General features: G+C 42.8%; 2 protein-coding genes across 7 annotated transcripts in view; one reads left to right on the plus strand and one right to left on the minus strand.

The window, feature by feature from the left end:
* Positions 1–3,910, plus strand: part of vrk2 (VRK serine/threonine kinase 2) — a 17,356-nt gene extending 13,446 nt beyond the window's left edge. For 2 of the 3 annotated variants that reach the window (XM_035754310.2, XM_035754309.2), the window contains exons 12-15: positions 2,046–2,156; positions 2,384–2,554; positions 2,668–2,820; positions 3,115–3,910. In XM_035754310.2, coding sequence (XP_035610203.1) covers positions 2,046–2,156; positions 2,384–2,554; positions 2,668–2,820; positions 3,115–3,342 — 663 coding nt within the window. In that variant the 3' untranslated portion in view covers positions 3,343–3,910. Of the gene's footprint in view, positions 1–2,045; positions 2,157–2,383; positions 2,555–2,667; positions 3,008–3,114 lie in introns of those variants that run through there. The other variant, XM_035754311.1, reaches the window with a different exon arrangement.
* Positions 3,002–20,719, minus strand: fancl (FA complementation group L). 4 transcript variants are annotated; one of them, XM_035754314.2, is made up of 15 exons: positions 20,568–20,719; positions 17,914–18,035; positions 17,626–17,684; positions 17,295–17,355; positions 16,779–16,835; positions 16,553–16,650; positions 11,651–11,747; positions 10,623–10,691; positions 6,631–6,781; positions 6,364–6,447; positions 5,440–5,485; positions 5,123–5,204; positions 4,516–4,632; positions 4,175–4,246; positions 3,002–3,794 (listed from the first exon to the last, which is right to left on the minus strand). In XM_035754314.2, exons 2-15 carry the CDS (start codon positions 17,998–18,000, stop codon positions 3,759–3,761), a joined length of 1,116 nt encoding a protein of 371 aa, XP_035610207.1. In that variant the 5' UTR covers positions 18,001–18,035; positions 20,568–20,719; the 3' UTR covers positions 3,002–3,758. The 4 variants fall into 4 exon arrangements, with proteins under 4 accessions (XP_035610207.1, XP_035610206.1, XP_052354519.1 ...); XM_035754313.2 differs by lacking the exon at positions 20,568–20,719 and adding an exon at positions 18,111–18,321; XM_052498559.1 differs by lacking the exon at positions 20,568–20,719 and having other exon boundaries at positions 17,914–18,317.
* Between the last annotated feature and the right edge of the window lie 512 nt (positions 20,720–21,231).

A 21,231-nucleotide genomic window follows, 5' to 3' on the forward strand; every position in this document is an offset into this window, starting at 1 on the left:
TTGCTTCCATTCAGCCACGAGCATTACTAGGACGGGCACTAATGTTGGGCAATTAGGCTTGGCTCACAGTCAGCGTTCCAATTCATCCTGAAGGTGTTCGATGGGGTTGAGGTCAGGGCTCTGTGGAGGCCAGTCAAGTTCTTCCACACCAATCTCAACAAACCTTTTCTGTATGGACCTCGCTTTGTGCATGGGGACATTTCCATGCAGAAACAGGTAAGGGCCTTATCCAAACTGTTGCCACAATGTTGGGAGCACAGAATCGTCTAGAATGTCATTGTATGCTGTAGCATTAAGATTTCTCCTCACTGGAACTAAGGGGCCTAGCCCAAACCTTGAAAAACAGCCCCAGACTATTATTGCTCATCCACCAAACTTTACAGTTGCCACTGCATTCGGGCAGGTAGCGTTCTCCTGGCATCTGCCAATCCCAGATTCGTCCGTCAGACTGCCAGATAGTGAAACGTGATTCATCACTCCAGAGAACGCGTTTCCACTACTCCAGAATCCAATTTACACCACTAGCCGACACTTGGCATTGCGCATGGTGATCTCAGGCTTGTGTGTGGATGCTTGGCCATGGAGACCCATTTCATGAAGCTCCCGAGAAAAAGGTCTTGTGCTGACGTTGCTTCCAGAGGTGGTTTGGAACTCGGTAGTGTGTTGCAACCGAGGGCAGCCGATTCTTACGTGATACGTGCTTCAGCACTCAGTGGTCCCATTCTGTTGGCTTGTGTGGCCTACCACTTCACAGCTGAGCCATTGTTGTTCCTAGACGTTGCCACTTTGCTCGATTTTTATACAGCTGTGAGCAATGTGTGTGGCTCAAATAGTTGCATCCAGTAATTTGAAGGGATGTCATAATTCTGTGTGTCATGCTGTTTTAATGAGCTTCTTGATATGCCACACCTGTCAGGATGGATTGTCTTGGCAAATGAGAAAGCCTCACTAACCGGAATGTAAACCATTTTGAGAGAAATAAGTCGTGTGTGTGGAACATTTCATTTCAGCTCATGAAACATGGGACCAACATGTTGTTGATATTTTTGTTCAGTATCTAATATAGCTGGATAGGGTAAAGTGCAGGTCAGGGGAGTGTAATGGAGACCAGATGGCTAGACTCACTTCATGTTCATTGTTTATACTCTGATTTATAACCCTCTGGGAGAGGACGGTGTCTGTGTGTGGGTCTGTCGGGAGCCCCAGTGCAGTGTGGGAGATCTACACACACTGATAGCCTCAGCCACAAATCCAGGTCTTTATTTACAACACACATACACTCCAGAAAGTATTTCTCATCAAATATGTGCATTTCAATTGGACTGTACCAAATATGTCATCTCTCTGGCTCTTTGCGTAGAGGTGAATCACATTTTCTTCTCTAAATGCCTGGCGGGATCTTGACCGTAGTAAAGGGGGTCAACTTGCCCCTGACCCCCACGGAGGCACACCTCGTCCCCCTCGAGAGGCTCTGGAGCGGAGAGGTGGTGATTTTCTGGAATTTACCGGAATCACTTGAGCCTCCAATGGTGACTAACTTGACCCGCAGATGGCCAAAACAGCCCAATTTGAGGCGATTGATGACACACACTTTACAGGGGCAGAGGATCAGCAGCCATAATTGTTCTAATTTTCTCTAATTTCTATGCTGAACTGCTGGGCAGTTGGATCTGTAGTCAAATAGAAGTCAATTTTTGGAGGTTTGGAAAGTGAGTGTAAATGTCAGTCGAATTAATAGGGGTCATGGAAAGGCTGCTTTCAGTGTCTGTCCTACTCCTCTATTGTTATTTACTCCTTTTTCCTCCCCGATTTCATGATATCCAATAGGTAGTTAGTCGTTGTCCTGTACGGACTCCCGTGTTATTATTTATCTTCATCATTCAAAGACAAATGAATAATTCAGTGAACAATGCTTCGTCTTCAACACAGTAGGTGGCCTTCTCCTGGTCAATGGAGAATCAAGCAAGTTTCTACTATCAGAAACAGTTGCATGCTAGCCTCTTACTAAGCCCTTCACCCTCTCTTCCTGTATCCTTTCCCCACAGAAAGCAGGCCGAGGTAGAGGCTCATCCAAACTAAAGCCCGTAGTTGTGGTGGATGAGAAGATGGAGTTGGATGAAGCGAGGCCCAAACCTGTACCACCCAAGGGCGTAAAGGTGTTGGCTATAAACGGGATTTACTAAACTTTACTACTGAGCTGTTTGCAACTGGTTTTAGTACAATATGACCCAAAAATAAATGTATTGGAATGTACAGTAGTGGACACACATGGAGAAATGCCCTTTTTATTCTGAAGTGTTGACAACAGGAGTAAAAGTATGTTTTCATTCAGTTGTTCGTTTGCGTCACATGAAATAATTATTCCGGTGTCCTTTCCCCACAGAATGCGGGCAGGGCTAAACCTGCAACTAGAGGGGCCTCCAAACCAAAGCCTATATATGTGGAGGATGACAGTGATGAAGAAAAAATGGAGATTGAAGATCGGAGACCCAAGCCTGTACCATCTCGCTACATTAGGGGACCACCAGTATCCAACCCCCAGTCAGAACATGGGGTAAGGTGTTAGTGAATTCATAAGCAGGAAATGTCCAGGAGTATGTTGTCATAAACTAGTGCATGCTAGCTTCACGTGAAATCTCAATCCGGTCTTGTATCTTTTCCCCACAGAAAGCAGGACGAGCTAGAGGGTCGCCCAAACCAAAGTCTGTATATGCGGAGGATGACGAGAGTGAGGAAGAGGAGGAGATGGAGAGACCCAGACCTGTGCCGTCTCAATACATCAGAGGACCACCCAAATCCAAGCCCCAGCCAGAACAGGCGGTGAGGCCAAGGCACTAAGTCCTGCAATATTGACAGGATTCACAGCATTTTACTAGAATGTTGTCCAACTGGTTTTACAAGAATGGACAAAATGACCAGCTACTTTACATTGACGCCCAACTGATAATGAAATACGTTTTATCAGAGCAAGTTCAAACTCAAAATAAATCACTTTTTAAAATTGTGATTATATATTTTTTTATTGCCTTTGTTGTAATTTCACATTAACGGCTGTTACAAAAGTTCAGGTCAATGGAAGAAACCCAAGCAAATGTGTGAATTATCCCCTAACAGAAAACATCAACACAAACCAAACGTCGCGTCAGGAAAATAGTTGCTGATGACGGCGTTGCTGTGACATCAAGACCACAAGTCAACCATAGACTGTTCCAACCCAGAGAAAGTACAACCCTTACAAAAAGCAAATTGGGTCAAACACATGATGACCAGTGGGAGGACCAGTCAGACACACTGGGAAAAACATCTGTACAAAGAGGATGGTTCAGAAATCTTCAACCATGACCACCGGTGTGGGGGTAAGAGTAATAAGCACAATCCCCCAGAATCTGGTGAGTGGGAGGAATACAGCCACAAAGACCACGGCCAGAGAGCAGAGCCTTCTCCCAAACAGAAGAGTGGCTGTAATGTCACACTGTACTGTAGTGCCTTGGTGGTCTTATTCCTGTCCCTGGCCTTTCTATTCACTCTGGCTGACAGTCCTGAATGATGACTTGGTGCTGTTTCCCTGCAACTCTGAGCATTTTTGTTGTTTCCTATTCATCATGCCTATTTTAGGTTTGCATCATCCCCAACTCTTACTCCAGTTCGCTATAGTGTCATGACGTGAGTGAGACGATATACATTAGATTAGATGTATTATGGATTTGCTGAGGCTCATGTTAAACCATATAGCTCTATGCCCAGGCTTCAGTCAGCTCTCAGGGTTTCTGGGTGGACATCTTCACTGTGATGGGCTGTAAACAACAAAAGTAAAAATGTAATTTAACATGGACTACATTGTTATTTGCAAATGTCAAAACAGGCTCGCTGTATCAATTACTAAAAAAAACACTTGTGATTTGCAACTGTACCTCGGGATTTTCTATAGTCTTACAGTGTGATTTATATGCGTGACTGTTGTATAATATACTAACCAAGGACATGGTACCTCCACACTACTAAATGTGATCTGCTATATTCAATGTACTTATTGTGCATGAACAGCGCTCTATATTACCTTTTTTGAAACTTTATGAATGACACATTATATGAAGACTATATAAGGTATATAACTTTTTTATGAAGGACATCGACTGTGAAGTGAGTCTTAATGCCATATGGCGGCTTGAAATACCTTGCTGCAGTAGGGACACTCTCCAAACACTATGTTGAAGCTCTGGCGACTGGAAGGTAGTCCACGCAACCACTGGAGAGAAACCGAACAGGAACTAGTCAAACTAAAACTAGTCTAACAGGAACTAGTCAAATTGAAGTTGACCAATTCCTTGTGCCTGTAGTGGCAAGATTAGACAAATGCAAAGAAGCCAAACACCTGAAATGAATTTGATGTTTAAAAAAAAAAAAAATTCACATCCCATTTTTGTATGAATTTATAACAAATGATTTTAAATTCATGCATGTGTTTTGTAAAACAGACATGCCTGATTGGGTAGGATAGTTGTGCGTGTCCCTTACCTCGTACAGACAGGCCTGGTGGAAGGGTTGGCCGCAGCGAGGGTCGTTGCACACCTGATCAGGAATGGCTGACTCCAGACGGTAGGCGTAACAGATCCCACACTCCGCACTGAAACTCTACAGGAGACATTCTTAGTAGCTCTCCTCCTGTCTATCCCCTCTATCAGTGTCCCCCTTCCCTCTCTCTGTTTGCATATTTCTTTTCATGTAACGAGAAGCCCTTTTTCTCTCCAAGCGATCCATTAAAAAGAGGATGGCAGGTACAATTTCAACATCTGGTAAAGTAAACTTTGCTCTTCGGAATGTTAATGATGCTGAGGCATTAATCACCGTGGCGACAGTGGATAAACACGGCGCCCTTTCAACCCATCCGGCGGCAAAAAAGAGATAAATGGGGGTGTGATTAAAGCGATCTCGATAGTGCCGAGGATTCTGCCATCTTTGTTATTCTAATGATCTTATCTGTAAACAACCCAATTAAAGGGGATGCACACCCACCTCCAGCAAACAAAAAAGACCAGAAATAAAAATATATTTCTATACACACGATTCCTCGGCAGAGGTAATTGTGAGGACTTGGTGTTTGAAACAGGGAAATGCAACGTACAGATTTTTCGTGGGTGGCAGGTGATGGGAATTCTATCTCCAAAACATCCCGGAGGTTTTGCAAGATGCTGCAGTCCGGGTTCCTGAAAGACACAAAACAGCTCCCTCACACACTAATTAAACACATGCAAATGAGGGTGAGACGGAGGGAAGAGAAGTTTGCAATTATGACCAATATGTCTTTCTCTCCCAGCTAGGAAATGTTGACCAATGCTATCACGTTGAAATGGCATAGAAGACTTAATTTAGAATCACATTGTATGGAACATATAATACCAAAAAGTAGACTGTATCCAAATGACTGACTACCTAACTTACCATAAATGCATGTTGGCATTCAGCTTGTTCCTCAAAGGTGTTACCACTGCAGGGGAAAATAACCCACACAAGTTGTGAATTCCAAATGGACATTGTAAAAAGAGAGGTTTAGAGATACACAACACTTGCAGGGGGATTTAACAGTCGTTTTTGTGCATTTCAATGCATTTCAGAAAACATCGCCCCACATCTCATTTGGGGTGATGTCAAGTGTTTTCCTGGATGCAGCACACAGGCTCTTACAAACAGCTCTTCATATTTGATGACAGAGAGTCAGGCAAAGAGGAAATATTCCAATAACTTCCACATAAACGCTCTGCTCTAGTCCGTTCCACCCCATGAGCCTCGTCTTTGTGTACAGCCATCATTGCATTCTGTTGTTTGTTATTCTTAAATGCAAAAAGCAATATTTCTGCGTGACCCCATCTATTTGAGGGTCGCTGCCTGCCTCAGTCTTGGCGACAGCAGTGTGTGTTTAATAGCATTGCTAGGCAACCAACAATGAGTTCTGTGTGGCACTGTTGGCCAAGCATGACCTTGGATTTAAAGAAACAATTGGCAACAATTGTTAGGACTTAAATAGAACAAACTCGACCTTGGTTGGTCCGCTCCTACTCGTACCAAATCAAAAGCATGATTATGTTGTAAAAAACTTTGTCGGGTAGTACACATTCATCAGCTTTCCTTTTTAATACAGCTTTCCTTTGTCTGTGATCACAGATATGATAGAATAAGGGTAGGTGGAAGCCAGGTTTCCTCAATACTACATGTGCTTATCAAATTGAGTCAGATCAGTTAATAAACAAGAGGATGCATAAAATAAATTGAAACATGGGAGTGTGCCGTCATTTAATATAGGGTACACATTTCATATACATTACCGATTAAAAAAAGGAACAACCATAAGTATAGTCTTTCACCTACCATGCTCAGCTCCAAGCAGGCAGCACTCTGGCAACATCTTTGGGTGTTGCGTGTCAACCTCCACTTTTATGGACACGTTATTTGCTGCAGACATAGTTAATCAGTGATTGGAGACGAGGAATAGCTGACCACAACACAAAGGAAGCAATGGTAAAAGTGATAGGTAGTAGCAGTAGTGGTCTGTTGTTTAGTTCAGTGTGCATGAGGGTTAATTATGGCCTATAGAGGTCTCTAGTTGGTGAGTTTGCATGTCAGTGTGTGCGTTACCGATGGCAATCCTCCTCATGGTGTCGGCTCTGCTGGGTTTCTCTGGCTCTAGAACCCAGGTCTTTTCATCGATCTCATCTAGAACCGCCCAAAACTCAGCCAGAGACTCTAGAAGCAGCAGGAACTGAGTGTGAACATGACCCAGAGAACTCTGTGGGGAACAGAACACCGGTATGACAACCTAAACTAGGGTTCAAATGTGTGGGTGGATAATTCATTTCTTTATTCAAAAAGTATCTTAACTGAGAAATTATAATTACCGGTAGTTAATACAGTCCCTTCAAAGTATTCACACCACTTTCCCCACATTTTGTTGTTCCAAAGTGAGTTTAAAATATATTTTATTTAAAAAAATGATTGACACAAAATACTCTTAAATGTCAAAGTAGAAGAAAAATTCTAACATTTGTAAAATATTTATAAAACCTAAAAACACTATCTTGATTAGATAAGTGTTCAACCCCCTGAGTCAATACATGTTAAAAATCACCTTTGGCAGCGATTATAGCTCAGTCTTTAAAATGATTACTTCTGAACTTATTTAGGCTTGCCATAACAAAGGGGTTGAATACTTATTGACTCAAGACATTTCATATTTAATTAATTTGTAAAAATGTCTAAATTCAAAATTCCACTTTGATATTGTGTGTAGGCCAGTAACAAAAATCTCAGTTTAAACAATTTTCAATTCAGGCTGTAACACAAAATGTGGAAAAGGTCAAGGGATATGAGTACTTTCTGAAGGCACTGTATCATTATACCCATGTACATAAAATGGTAAGGATTTGCAGAAAGATTGGCATCTATAAAAGGTCTGACCTTGGAGAGAATGACCCGTGTAACCTAATAACTTTATTTGTATTAAAATTACCACAATTTACACCAACTAAGCTATCTAACGGTTAGGGAAATATTTTTGCCTAGATTTGTGAGGTGAAGATGAAACGTTATATACAAACATGATTTAGAAAATTATTTGACTCTTTATTTAGCATTTAATGCAGGCACAGGCTCGAAAAAACAAATTCCCTTGACTAGCTTTGTCCCGGGAAATCCGACATGAGGGAGAAAAAAAAACGTACAAAAAAAATAGAAATGAACCAAAAATTATGGGTCATTGTGCCAGCACAGTGCACACAATTTAGCATCGCACAGGTGCAGAGACTCCGCAATTACTGGCCAATTAATGCCAGTGGCGTGATTATGGTTATGGCTCCATAGAAATACAGTGGACCCAGTAAAAGGGGGCTTGGTAATTGAATTCCTGCTGGATTTGAGTGGCAGGATGTAAGAGTGTGTGTCTGTGGAAAGCTAAGATCCGCTCAGTACTCCTTGAGTGCCTCAATTAGGCCTCTTCATCTAGCACTGAGTAAAAACAGATCTATCCTCGCTACAGGCTTTAACTCCTGAGGAAATGAGAGCCTAACCGTACATACTAAAACACTGCTAATAAAAGCAATCATCTAGTGTGGTTCAAATGGAGTAATGATGTATGAATGGATACACCTAAAGCCTTTATAATGGTGGCTTGTGTAGACATTGTGGGAACTGTGATGCATCTGCCTGGGCCCTCTTCTCCTGGCTGATGACAGATAGGATTCTAATCATCTATTACTGTAGGTCCGGTACATACAGTTGTACACGCACGGACTCACAAACACACAGACTGTTGGCAGAGGTTGCTCATGCTGTGCCACACCTGCATTGGTGGGTCTGGTGCCCACCAATGGTCCTGCCCAGCCACAATCTGATTCGTACGTCAATCACCACACACTGATTTTAAAAGACACAAAACAGGTATATAATCTACTGCATCTTTATGTAATACATGTATCACTAGCCACTTTAACTATGCCACTTTGTTTACATACTCATCTCATATGTATATACTGTACTCGACACCATCTACTGTATCTTGCCTATGCTGCTCTGTACCATCACTCATTCATATATCTTTATGTACATATTCTTTATCCCCTTACACTGTGTATAAGACAGTAGTTTTGGAATTGTTAGTTAGATTACTTGTTGGTTATTACTGCATTGTCGGAACTAGAAGCACAAGCATTTCGCTACACTCGCATTAACATCTGCTAACCATGTGTATGTGACAAATAAAATTGGATTTGATTTGATTATTACTGTATGAACATACTCATTTGCCAGTTTATTAGGTACACCCATCTTGTGCCAGGTCAGACCCCACCTTTGCCCCCAGAACAGCCTGAAGTCTTTGGGTTGGAAAACGTTGCTCAATTTGTATCAAGGGACCTAACATGTGCCAAGAAAACATTCCCCACAACGTTACACCACTGCCACCAGCCTGTACCGTTGACAATAGGCAGGATGGGGCCAAGGTGTCATGTTGCTTACGCCAAATCCTGACTGCAACCAGCATGACGCAACAGGAACCAGGATTTGTCTGACCAGGCAATGTTTTTCCAATTCTCAATTGTCCAGTGTTGGTGGAGCCACTTCTTGTTTTTACCTGATAGGAGTGGAGCCCGGTGTGGTCGTCTGATACAATAGCCCATCGGTGACAAGGAACGACGAGTTGTGCATTCCGAGATGCCGTTCTGCACATCACTGTTGTACTGCACCGTTACTTGCCCTTTTGTGGCCCGCTTGTTGGCTTGCACAATTCTTCCCATTCTCCTTCGACCTCTCATCAAATAGCTGTTTCAGCCCACAGGAATGCCGCTGACTGGATGTTTTTTAGTGTGTAGCAACATTCTCTGTAAACCTTAGACATTATCATGAATAAAAAGCCCAGGAGGCCGACTGTTTCTGAGATACTGGAACTGGCGCGCCTGGCACCGACGATCATACCACGCACAGTCGCTGAGGTCACTCGTTTTGCCCATTCTTACGTTCAAACGAAAAGTAACTGAATGCCTCGATGCCTGTCTGCCTGCTTTATATAGCAAACCACAGCCACGTGACTCACTGTCTTGTAGGAGTGAACCATTTTCAATGGGAACGTGTACTTGATAAACTGGCCACTGAGTGTATATGACGCATTGTCTTGTTTTTCCTCTCTAATGTTCACACAAACTACAGTGTCTCTCTGTCCCTCTCATTCTCTCACACAAACACAGTGTGGCACATCTTGGCCCTGCAACAGAGCAGGCAATAATTACTCATTCAAATGAACATGTCAGGACAGCCGACAGACAAGCCCTTCCCCCACAACACACACACTCCTCTCACAGCACAGGAGAGATCCATCAGCTGCCCAGCAGGCAGACAGGCTCCATACGGCAGCGCTGTACTTAGCTCGTCTTCTCTGTACGGCTGCCATGTACCACACACACACACACACACACACACACACACACACACACACACACACACACACACACACACACACACACACACACACACACACACGTAGAGGGACACACCCAGCACATAGCAAGAGAACAGCTGTCAGTGTCTAGGGCTCAATATTACTGACTGTAACTGAGAATAAAATAGGAGTTAAAAGGCTATCCTTTAAAGGTTGTACTGAGACAGACAGCAAGTGTTTGAATTGCAACTGAAAAAGTGTGTTAGTGTGTATAAGTAGTAAAGAAAAATAAAATCTAAAATTTATATAGTTACATATCGCAATACTATTTTTGACAATTTCTTTGTTGTTAGGTTGCGTTAGCTAGCGCTAGTCGGATGTACTTGCGCTAAATCTCTGGTATTTTTCATCCTATAGCTTGTTATCCATCTTTTTAAATAGTGAGCCAACATGTTTTCAGCACTTTCATTCCATGACTGATCAACATTTGTTTTCTCATGGCTCTCTTGTCTCTCTGCAGCAGACATAGTGAGCAATATGTTTGGAATTTCAAATCGCAATAAAATCCCAGTATCGAATCACAATACATATAGAATCGGCACCTAAGTATCGTGATAATATTGGTCCCTGGCAATTTCCACTCCCATGTACGAGTGTGAGACAGTTGGACTGAAACAGTGTGATGTGTTTGTGTGTACAGTACCTGTGGTGTCCAAGTCATGGCCAGTGGAACAGGTAGGTCTGCGGAGCACCATGGGGCCTCTACAGGGTGCTGTGAATAGGAGGGAAACTTGCCTTAACACCCTAGAGTTGGCAAACATGCATATCAATGTCCCTGGGTACTTGACTGTTACCAATACTGTATGTACACTAAACAGGCTATAGCCTACTGGTAAATGTGTTTTTCAGGAAGTTAACCCACACCCTTTCCTTACATCTCTTGTTTATGATTCCTCTCCTTCTTTCCACATCACTTTCTCCCCCTATCTCTGCATGCCAACGCCTACCTTCCACCCTCTGACTGTGCCTATGTGGGGTGACCTGGGTAGGGGAGAAGGGCGGGCGAGGCAGCTGGGCCACAGGGGGAATCCAGGCTATTTTTACACAGCGACGGGGGCAGGCAGGTGGGCACACAGGCAGGTGGGCACAGGGTGAAACCAACCACCTCCTCTGGATATCATCTGGGCCAGCTACCACCAACCTGCCATGCGGCCACCCTGCTCACTACTCCCGAACCCAGCACTGCCACCCTGCTATACTCAGAGGGAGGGGGCAGGCAGGCATGGAAAGAGTGATATGCTGGCTATCGCTAACCAAGATGCAGGCACGGTCTGTGCTAAAACTGATCTAGATGTTCTACCTTTTAAGAGGACCAACCATATGTATTTCTACTAGTTATGCCCACATGCTCTTATCTCCCTCCTCTGCTTCTGGAGGGTTGTATCATGCAACTGTGAATCTAAAGTGGATATCTCTACGCTCCCATCTCACAGGGTGTTGGAACCTCTCACGCAGACTTCAGCAAACTGTTTGTCCTAGATATGGGACTGCTCAGAGAAGTACTGTCTTTTTAACACAAGATGGATATTTGAACGTACTGTGTAAGAGTATGACTTGGGGTTTTTCATTGACTGTTACAATGTGTGTGTTCTCACTTCAGGCTTTAGTTAGCTTAGCTGTAAGTGTACATGTGTGAACATATTAGCTTGCATAGTGTGTGTGTTCCCTTACTTTGGGCTTCAGTTTGACGGTGACGACGTGCTGTCGCCCTGAGGAGTCCTCAGCCCTCAGTCTCAGTGTGCGGAACTCCGTGTCAATGGACACCAGCCTGGGAACACACAGACATTGGTCAGTCTGGTCAGACACATACTGCATAAAGAGGTGATGCGTTCTCACACACAGACAGACTCAAGAGGTGTTTAGTAGAGGGAAAGAAAGTTGCTCCCATCGTAGCCCATTAATCACACCCACTGAGAGGCAGTAAGATGTCTAAACAGATAGAAATCCCTGTAGGTACAGCTCTAGGACCAGCTTACATTTCCCTAATCCTAACCTTAACCTTTAGCGGAGGAAATGGCAAACTGACCCTAGATCAGTTTCTAGACTCTGGGGGGTAACTTCCTCCTAGATTTCCAGTGCAGTAATGGAACTCTGCTGTGGCTGACATGGCCATATTTCTGCTGGAGATTTATGTGGTGTGGTGGTCAGTGTGCAACTTCTGATGGCATGGAGCAGGGCAGCGTTTCTGATGGACCCGACTAGGATGATCGTAAAACTGACAAAACCACAGAAATGAGTGGAAATATGCTCGAACACACACACCGTGACCCAACACAGCACCTCACTCCTTTAATCTAGTAACACACAGAAAATGTTTCACTCACTCAATTCATCTCCCTCTTTCCCCCCTTCCCATTTCAATGCAGTGACAATCTAGCAAAAACATTTCTGCATATCAGTATCACAGCTCCATTCTTGAATCACAGTCCCATATCCTCTACTCTGCATTCACACGCGGCCTCCCGCCCCACAATAGCAGGGGCTGGCTGGCACTTGGCGCGATGGACACAGCGTGACAGTGTGATGCCCCACTGTGAAGACTGATGATAGCAGTGCAATTGGAACTACAGGAACGGAGCTGCTTAGAAAACAGGAACAGATGACACACGTGTGTTTGAGTGAGCAGTATATGGATGGAGCTGTACACAGTGGTGAAAAAGTCATTTGTTAAAGTAATGATGAGAACTGTGGTACTCCAGATATCAGTATGAAAAGTATGAGATCTGTGTAGAAAGCCAGACAGTCATGTAAAATTCCATTCACTATTACAGTGCCTTCGGAAAGTATTCAGACCCCTTGACTTTTTCCAAATTTGGTTATGTTACAGCCTTATTCTAAAATAGTTAAATAGTCCCCCCCTCATTAATATACATATAATATACCTTAATGACAAAAACAGGTTTTTAGAAAAATGGAAATATGATATTTACATAAGTATTCAGACCCTTTACTCAGTACTTTGTTGAAGCACCTTTGGCAGCGATTACAGCATCAAGTCTTCTTAGGTATGACGCTACAAGCTTAGCACACCTCTATCTGGGGAGTTTCTCCCATTCTTCTCTGCAGATCCTCTCAAGGTTTGTCTGGCTCAATTTAAATCAAATTTGTCACATGTGCCGAAAACAACAGGTAAAATGCTTACTTACAAGCCTTTAACCAACAATGGAGATTCAAGAAAATACAAAAAAAGTAAGAGATAAGGATAACAAATAATTAAAGAGCAGCAGAAAAAATAACAATAGCGGGGCTATATACAGGGGGTACCGGTAAAGAGTCCATGTGGGAGGGCACCGGTATTGAGGTAATGTACATGTAGGTAGAGTTATTAAAGTGACTATGCATAGATAACAGAGAGTAGCAGCAGCGTAGAATAGGGGGGCAATGCAAATAGTCTGGGTAGCCATTTGATTAGATGTTCAGGAGTCTTATGGCTTGGGGGTAGAAGATGTTTAGAAGCCTCTTGGACCTCGACTTGGCGCTCTGGTACAGCTTACTGTGCGGTAGCAGAGGGAACAGTCTATGACTAGGGTGGCTAGAGTCTTTGATAATTTTTAGGGCCTTCCTCTGACACCTCCTGGTATAGAGCTCCCGGGTAGCAGGAAGCGTGGCCCCAGTGATGTACTGCCCCCCTGTACGCACTGCCCTCTGTAGTGCCTTGAAGTTGGAGGCTGAGCAGTTGCCATACCAGGCAGTGATGCAACCCGTCAGGATGCTCTCGGTGGTGCTGGGGGAATAGGTTTTGTTGTGCCCTCTTCAAGACTGTCTTGGTGTGTTTGGACCATGTTAGTTTGTTGGTGATGTGGACGCCAAGGAACTTGAAGCTCTCAACCTTCTCCACTACTGCCCCGTCGATGTTAATGTGGGCATGCTCGGTCCTCCTTCTCCTGAAGTCCACACTCCTCTCCTTTGTCTTGATCACATTGAGGGAGAGTTTGTTGTCCTTGCACCACAGGGTCAAGTCTCTGACTCCCTCCCTATAGACTGTCTCATCGTTGTTGGTGATCAGGCCTACCACTGTTGTGTCATCGGCAAACTTAATGATGGTGTTAGTGACGTGCATGGCTGTGCAGTCATGAGTGAACAGGGACTACAGGAGGGGACTGAGCACGCACCCCTGAGGGGCCTCCGTGTTGAGGATCAGTGTGGTGGATGTGTTGTTACCTACTCTTACCAACTAGGGGCAGCCTGTCAGTAAGTCCAGGATTCAGATGCAGAGGAAGGTTGGATGGGGAGTGTTGCTGCACAACTATTTTCAGGTCTCCCCAGAGATGTTCGATTGGGTTCAAAGTCCGGACTCTGGCTGGGCTACTCAATGACATTCAGAGACATGTCCCGAAGCCACTCCTGCGTTGTCTTGGCTGTGTGCTTATGATCATTGTCCTGTTGGAAGGTGAGCCTTCAACCCAGTCTGAGGTCCTGAGCGCTCTGGAGTAGGTTTTCATCAAGGATCTCTCTGTACTTCACTCCATTCATCTTTGCCTCAATCCTGATTGGTGTCCCAGTCCCTGCTGCTGAAAAACATCCACACAGCATGATGCTGCCACCACCATGCTTCACCGTAGGGATGGTGCCAGGTTTCCTCCAGATGTGACACTTGAAATTCAGGCCAAATCTTAGTTTCATCAGACCCGAGAATCTTGTTTCTCAAGGTCTGAGAGTCTTTAGGTGCCTTTTGGAAAACTCCAAGCGGGTGGTCATGTGCCTTTTACTGAGGAGTGGCTTGCGTCTGGCCACACTACCATAAAGGCCTGATTGCTGCAGAGATGGTTGTCCTTCTGGAAGGTTCTCCCATCTCCACAGAGCAACTGTAGAGCTCTGTCTGAGTGACCATGGGGTTCTTGGTCACCTCCCTGACCAAGGCCCTTCTCCCTCGAGTGCTCAGTTTGGCTGAGCGGCCAGCTCTAGGAAGAATGTTGGTGGTTCCAAACTTCTTCCATTTAATAATTATGGAGGCCACTGTGTTCTTGGGGACCTTCAATGCTGCAGACATTTTTTGGTACCCTTCCCCATATCTGTGCTTCGACACAATCCTGTCTAGGAGCTCTACGTACAATTCCTTCGACTTCAATGCTTCTTTTTTGCTCTGTCAACTGTGGGACCTTAAATAGACAGGGGTGTGCCTTTCCAAATCATGTCCAATCAATTGAATTTACCACAGGTGGACTCAACAATAAAGTTGTAGAAACATCTCAAGGATGATCAATGGAAACAGGATGCACCAGAGCTCGATTTCAGGTCTCATAGCAAAGGGTCTGAATACTTATTGACATAAGGTATTTCTCTTATTTTTAATACATTTGTAAACACGCAAAAAATATATATATTCAATGATGCCTAGTAGACTCCTCCAAGTTAGGAAGATGTGACACCTATATCGATTACAATTAAAGCCAAATGGATGTATGGCCATTAGGGGTAAAGGCAAAGTATATGGCAGGGGTGTCAAAGTCAATCCATGGAGGGCCTAGTGTCCGCATCCCCCCTTCCTGTCAATTAAGATCTAGACCATCAGGTGATGGGAGTTGTTTACTAATTAGTGACCTTAATTCATCAATCAAGTACAAGGGAGGAGCGAAAACCTGCAGACACTGCCCTCCGTGGAATGAGATTGACACGTCGTATACGGTCTTTGGGAAACCTAAAGGCAGATTGAAGAGAAATACACAAAAGGTCAAGGCAAAAACACATTCACACACCTCTTACTCCAAACAGAGAAGAAAAAATGTATATGCCTCAAAGAGTTGTGAATATGGAATAAAGTTGTGTCTATTTAATGATGCCAAACACTTTAAAGCATGTGTTTTGGGCATTGAGGGGGCTGGAGTGGAGATACTTGACTCCATATTCCCATTCACTAACTCATGACTTCTCAAGGCAGTCTCAAGCCCATTCAAATGACCAGGCTCAACGCAAGCCTCTCTTGCCTGCACCCATCAGCAGACAAAATGAGTGAACGAGTAAAAACCCTGGCTATTAATGCCACTGCCAATTAAGACGTTAAACGAATCTCGAGTGCATTGAGGCCTGCTGCGTAATGCCTCTAAAGGTAATACAGTATTGAAATGACGTTCACCTCATTTCCACATAACTTCAACATCCCCCCCATTAAACCTAAGAGTAGGGTCTTCAATTAGACCAATTTGCATTTGCTAATATCATAATTGCAGCTGTAGTCATTAATAGGGAAAGTGGAAAATGAGTAGCCGAGCTAAATGGTAGCTGAGATGCATCACCAGTCACAAAGAGAAGACGGTATTGGCCCTGGCTGACATATAGCTAGGCAGTGTTATTAAATGGGATATGGCTTTAACTATAACTCAACAACAAAAAAATAAGGATGTCATTATTAGTCCGTTATTAATGCAGTATAATATTGTCCTAAGCCTTTATTTTATGGTTCAGGCTGATGGTATGGCCGCTATAGGGTAATAGTTAGTCACTGGCTGGTATAATAGAACTCAACAGGAAATAATGCAGGTCATAGTTATATTCTATGACTAGTGACAAGAGTTTTTCCTGGTCAGGTCACATGGTAAAGCTCCTGGCCCTATCCCTACTTGCTCCAGTACATACTTATCCCATCCCAGGTCCTCCATCTCAATGATGAGCTGAGAGTAGTACTGTGGAGGGGGGATGGAGCGACACTCTGGCCTGCACTTGAGGGCCACTTCCTGGAACAGAACACTTCCTGTTTACATTCAATCACCAGCATTTCAGTGCGGTATTATTTTACTGTATGTATTATGACATCAAGGAATATGTCAGTATCAATCTGAAAGGTAAAAACAGATGCTCTTACCAGGACAGTCTTCAGCTCCAGAACAAAGCTGACTAGATCAGGAGAGTGATGTAATCTCTGCGAAAAGACAAAACAACGAGAGATCTCTGATCAGCTGGAAAATTAAGTGTTACTGTAGTGTCTTCTTTCAAACCAACTTAGTAGCTGTTCAAATCAAGGCCACAGTTTTGATTAATGGAGCCTGCCACTAGGTTTAATAATTAATGATAGCTTAAAGCCTGTGAAAATAATGAACTTTACAGCCTGGGGTGAAATATAAATCTAATCCCAATAACCCAGAGGTGACCACATAACAAATAGGGACATTTCCAAGGCAATGTTAATTATGCAGTGGAAAATATTTTTTTCAACAAGCGAATGAAACACAGCAAGTGATGGAATGCATAAGTGAACATACAGTTCACTAAGCAGTCCAGTCTACCTATCCTTGAAAACATCTTCATCTGAAATGAGTTGGCCTCTCAATTGATTAGAGTTATTAAAGTGTTGGTGTGGTTAGCTTTGTTTTTTTCTTACCTGTTTTACTATGTGTCCATATCCACACAATAGCTTTTTCAACTGCCAGCAGCATTGAAGCCTGCAATGCAGAATGATATTTAGTGAATCATTGATTCCATTTGATCCAGGGGACTAGAGTGAAATATAATTCATTTGGGGTATAAAAGAGGGCAAGCAACATGTATCATTAAGTTTGAGGCCACCAATCCTCTGCATAAGTCTGTCTGTGTGCGTGTAGCGAAAGCAAGAAACAGATGAACAGAGAGAGGAATTGACAGACAATTTCTTGTGTCTGTCTTTCTCGGACTCTGACACACACACATAGAATACAGGGGACTTGTGACGTTACTTAGCCAGTTTAAGTTGATGATCTGGTGGAAGCAGTATTCTTATTCTGAAGTCTCTCTCCTAAAATAAAATAGCAACAATAGTAGATAAAGTAGGTCATCAGATCTTGTTCAAACCATAAATATTCTTCTGGCAACTTCTAAATAAACAGCTGACTGTCCAATAATCGATGCATGCGCGCGACTACACAGCTAACAACGTTACAAATTATATCTAAGATACAACATTATCTTGACTTGATTGTAGCGCAAGAAACAGTTACCTAACTCAGAAACCATGTTTGTCCCACCTGAACCGTGATAAATCCATCATAGACAGTTTTCTCCTTGTTGAGTGGTAACAACAGCGGACTCTCTTTGACAAGTAAACTCTCCATTCTTGACAGTTCGAAGTCAGCTGTGTAGTGCTGGGCTAAAATAACAACATGGTTAGCTGACCATGCTAGCATGTAAACAGCTCAAGTTTTCAGCTGCATACAGTACTCACGTTCGTGCCACTTGAACATTAACTAAGAATGCGTTTGAGAAAAGGTATTTCAGAAATACAAGTATTGCCTTTGTACACAAACCGATACGTTATTTTTGGTTGAGTAGCTAGCCATCTAACTGTTTTTCCCGCAAAAAAAAAACAATAAAAAAGTGCAACATACGTCACTCAGGCTTTGGTTTGAATGACAAAACTTTATTAGCCAGTGCCAACAAAGCAGTGTTTCGGGTAAACTACTATTATTTTAAGTATTTATGCAACTTTCACTGAAAAAGTTAATTGATTAAGAAAAACGGTTATTATAAGTTATTACACATTATCAATTGCCATTCTCCATGTAAATTATTGTTGTAGCCTGTTTACAAAAATATTGAATGGTTCATGAATGTTGCTGACTAGACATAACCCTATATTAGCTTGGCCTCAAATTAAATACATGATTAAATCATGGAAATAGGCTTAACCTCACTTCTAGGATGTTCAGCTAACTGGTCCTTTTATATGAATAGCCCACAGGTAATGGACACCTTTTGATGTACAGTATAAAGATTGGAATTTCATGGTCGAAAAATGTACCAAAGCAGTAGCTAAAAGAGTCTCTGGAAGGCATAGGCCTAGTCAATGTGTTGAAATGTAGGCTAAGCAAAATGTGTGGTTATATTTACAGTGGGTATTCCTTTTTTATTCATTATAAAGACAATATGTAAGGGACTGGGATAGGTTAAGAAATAAAATGATTGCTTCTAGTTTTGTGAAAGGATTCTCAGTTTATTATGTTCTATTCTATTCTACAGGTGACATTGCCAACCTCAGATAATGTGTTCTCCTTTGAGGTAGGTATTGACATTACATCTATTTTTAGTCTAGATTACCTTGACCATAAGACAACAAAACAATCACACTGTCATGTAATTTTTCTGCCAGTATCATTCATATTCCATATATTATGAAATCCAATAAGACATCTGTCTCTGTTTCAATTTACATACGCATTGTCACAACATGTGGCATGAATCCCCTCTCCCGAATGCCAAATATGTCATTACAATTCCTATTCAAATCCAATCAAACCATGATTACTACAAACACCACCGTATTGCCGTGCTCCTATATGCAGGTTTGAGGCTTAGCTCCCTTTAAGCAAATATTTATCCCTCCAGCCAGGATGACTTTATTGCAGTTTGTGATTATATATGGGTCTGTGAGAGGAGTGTGTCAACCGTGCATGCTCCACAATGTGCCTGGAAAGATTGATGTTTTGTCATCCACCTGCTTCAAAGCTGTAAAACCCGGGAGGCAGCAGCAAACGGAGAGACCTACCCAGCCCGGAAAAAAACAAACAAAGAGAGACCTTACTGGTGCTGTTTACACATCTGTGTGGAGGACTATCTGGGCTTGTGTGTTTTGACATCGCGCTCAAATGGCTGCACGGCTCCTGTCTCAGTGAAACGGGTGAGTGATATTCTCCTTCTCTCTCTGTCTCTCTTCATGTGCAAAGTGCAGCAGTCATGCAACACGGCTGGCTTAATAGCATTCAAAAAGAAAAAAGGCTTAAAGAATTGAGTGTTGGAGAATAGCCCAAGCCGGTGCATAGATTGTGCTCTCTCTCTCTCTTTCCCTCTCTCTGTCCTTCCTTCCGCAGCCTCCAGCGCTGGGCTCCAGCTCTGAGAGAAATGATCTATTGTGCTTTGTTTATCGCTAGCCATGGTCACTTCTCTGAAATGCAATTGGCTGGAACTACAGCGTGTGGGTCCTGCACCCAGTGTTTTTTCCTCCTCCTCCCTCTCTTTTCCTCTCTCTGCCTCGCTCTCCCTCTCTCTCTCGCTCGTTCATACACATCCCTTTGAGACATGATATGAGCAGGGGTGTCTGGTCCAATGCACTTCTCTCGCTCTCTCTGTGTTCTGCATTCATCTGAAATGACAATATATAGGACATATTGCTGTGCAAGAGTTGAAATGGACATAAAGACTAAATAGTAAAATAATAATGACATACCGGTAAATATAGTTTTTATTGATAAAGATGTATGTTGTGTTTAGGTTACACTATTTTAGCTGTCTTTTGAATGCTGGTGGGATTGCTGATATGACCTATATTTTATGTTATCAATTACCACAGATTTATACTTAATTTACACTTTTGTCTCGCATATAAAATGTGTGTTGCCATTCTATGTCAGCTGTTTAGAAATAATTGAAGGTATATATTATATTATGGGAACCCCCTGCCCATTACCCAGGTCTTTATCATATTATTTGAGCCAAGATCTGTTCTGCTCGAATGGCTCTTCAGACATGCACGCTAGACATTTTTTAAATTTACATCATTATAGTCAGAGTTACAAAATATTTGCAGTGTGCACCTGTTATTTTCAAGAGCGAATATATGATAGACATAATTAAAGACAAAACAAAGACTATGAAGAGTTACCTATCAAGTGTTTTTGTACCTTACCTTTAAAAAAAGATGTGGATGTGAGTGGTCCCACACCAGATTAGTTCCTGTTTAGGCAGTGCACTATGAAGGTTTGAAGTAATGAAGGGAATCAGACCCAGCCTCACTACTGACCAGGCCAGCCCAGCGTGCCAGAGTCTGGCCCCGGTCCGGATGTCTTATTTAGGCCTATTAAATAGACTCACACAGACAAACAAGACAGACAAAAACACAGCACTTGTTTAAAAAACAAATAGAATCAAAATCAAATGTTATTTCCCACATTCTTTGTAAAAAAAAAAAACAGGTAAAGACTAACAATGAAATGCTTAATTACGGGTCCTTTTTCAACAATGCAGAGTTAAAGGCAAAAAATAAAATTGCAAATAGAAATAGTGACACCAGGAATAAATATACAGTGAGTAACAAATAACAATGCAGAGTAAAATATAACATGGCTATATACAGGGAGTACCAGTACCGAATCGATGTGCAGGGGTACGAGGTAGTTGAGGTGGCTATATACATATTCTTATTTGACCTTTATTTAACTAGGCAAGTCAGTTAAGAACAAATTCTTATTTTCAATGACGGCCTAGGAACAGTGGGTTAACTGCCTGTTCAGGGGCAGAACGACAGATTTGTACCTTGTCAGCTCGGGGGTTTGAACTTGCAACCTTCCGGT

This window comes from Oncorhynchus keta, chromosome 36, assembly GCF_023373465.1.
Source record: "Oncorhynchus keta strain PuntledgeMale-10-30-2019 chromosome 36, Oket_V2, whole genome shotgun sequence".
Lineage (NCBI taxonomy): Eukaryota > Metazoa > Chordata > Actinopteri > Salmoniformes > Salmonidae > Oncorhynchus > Oncorhynchus keta.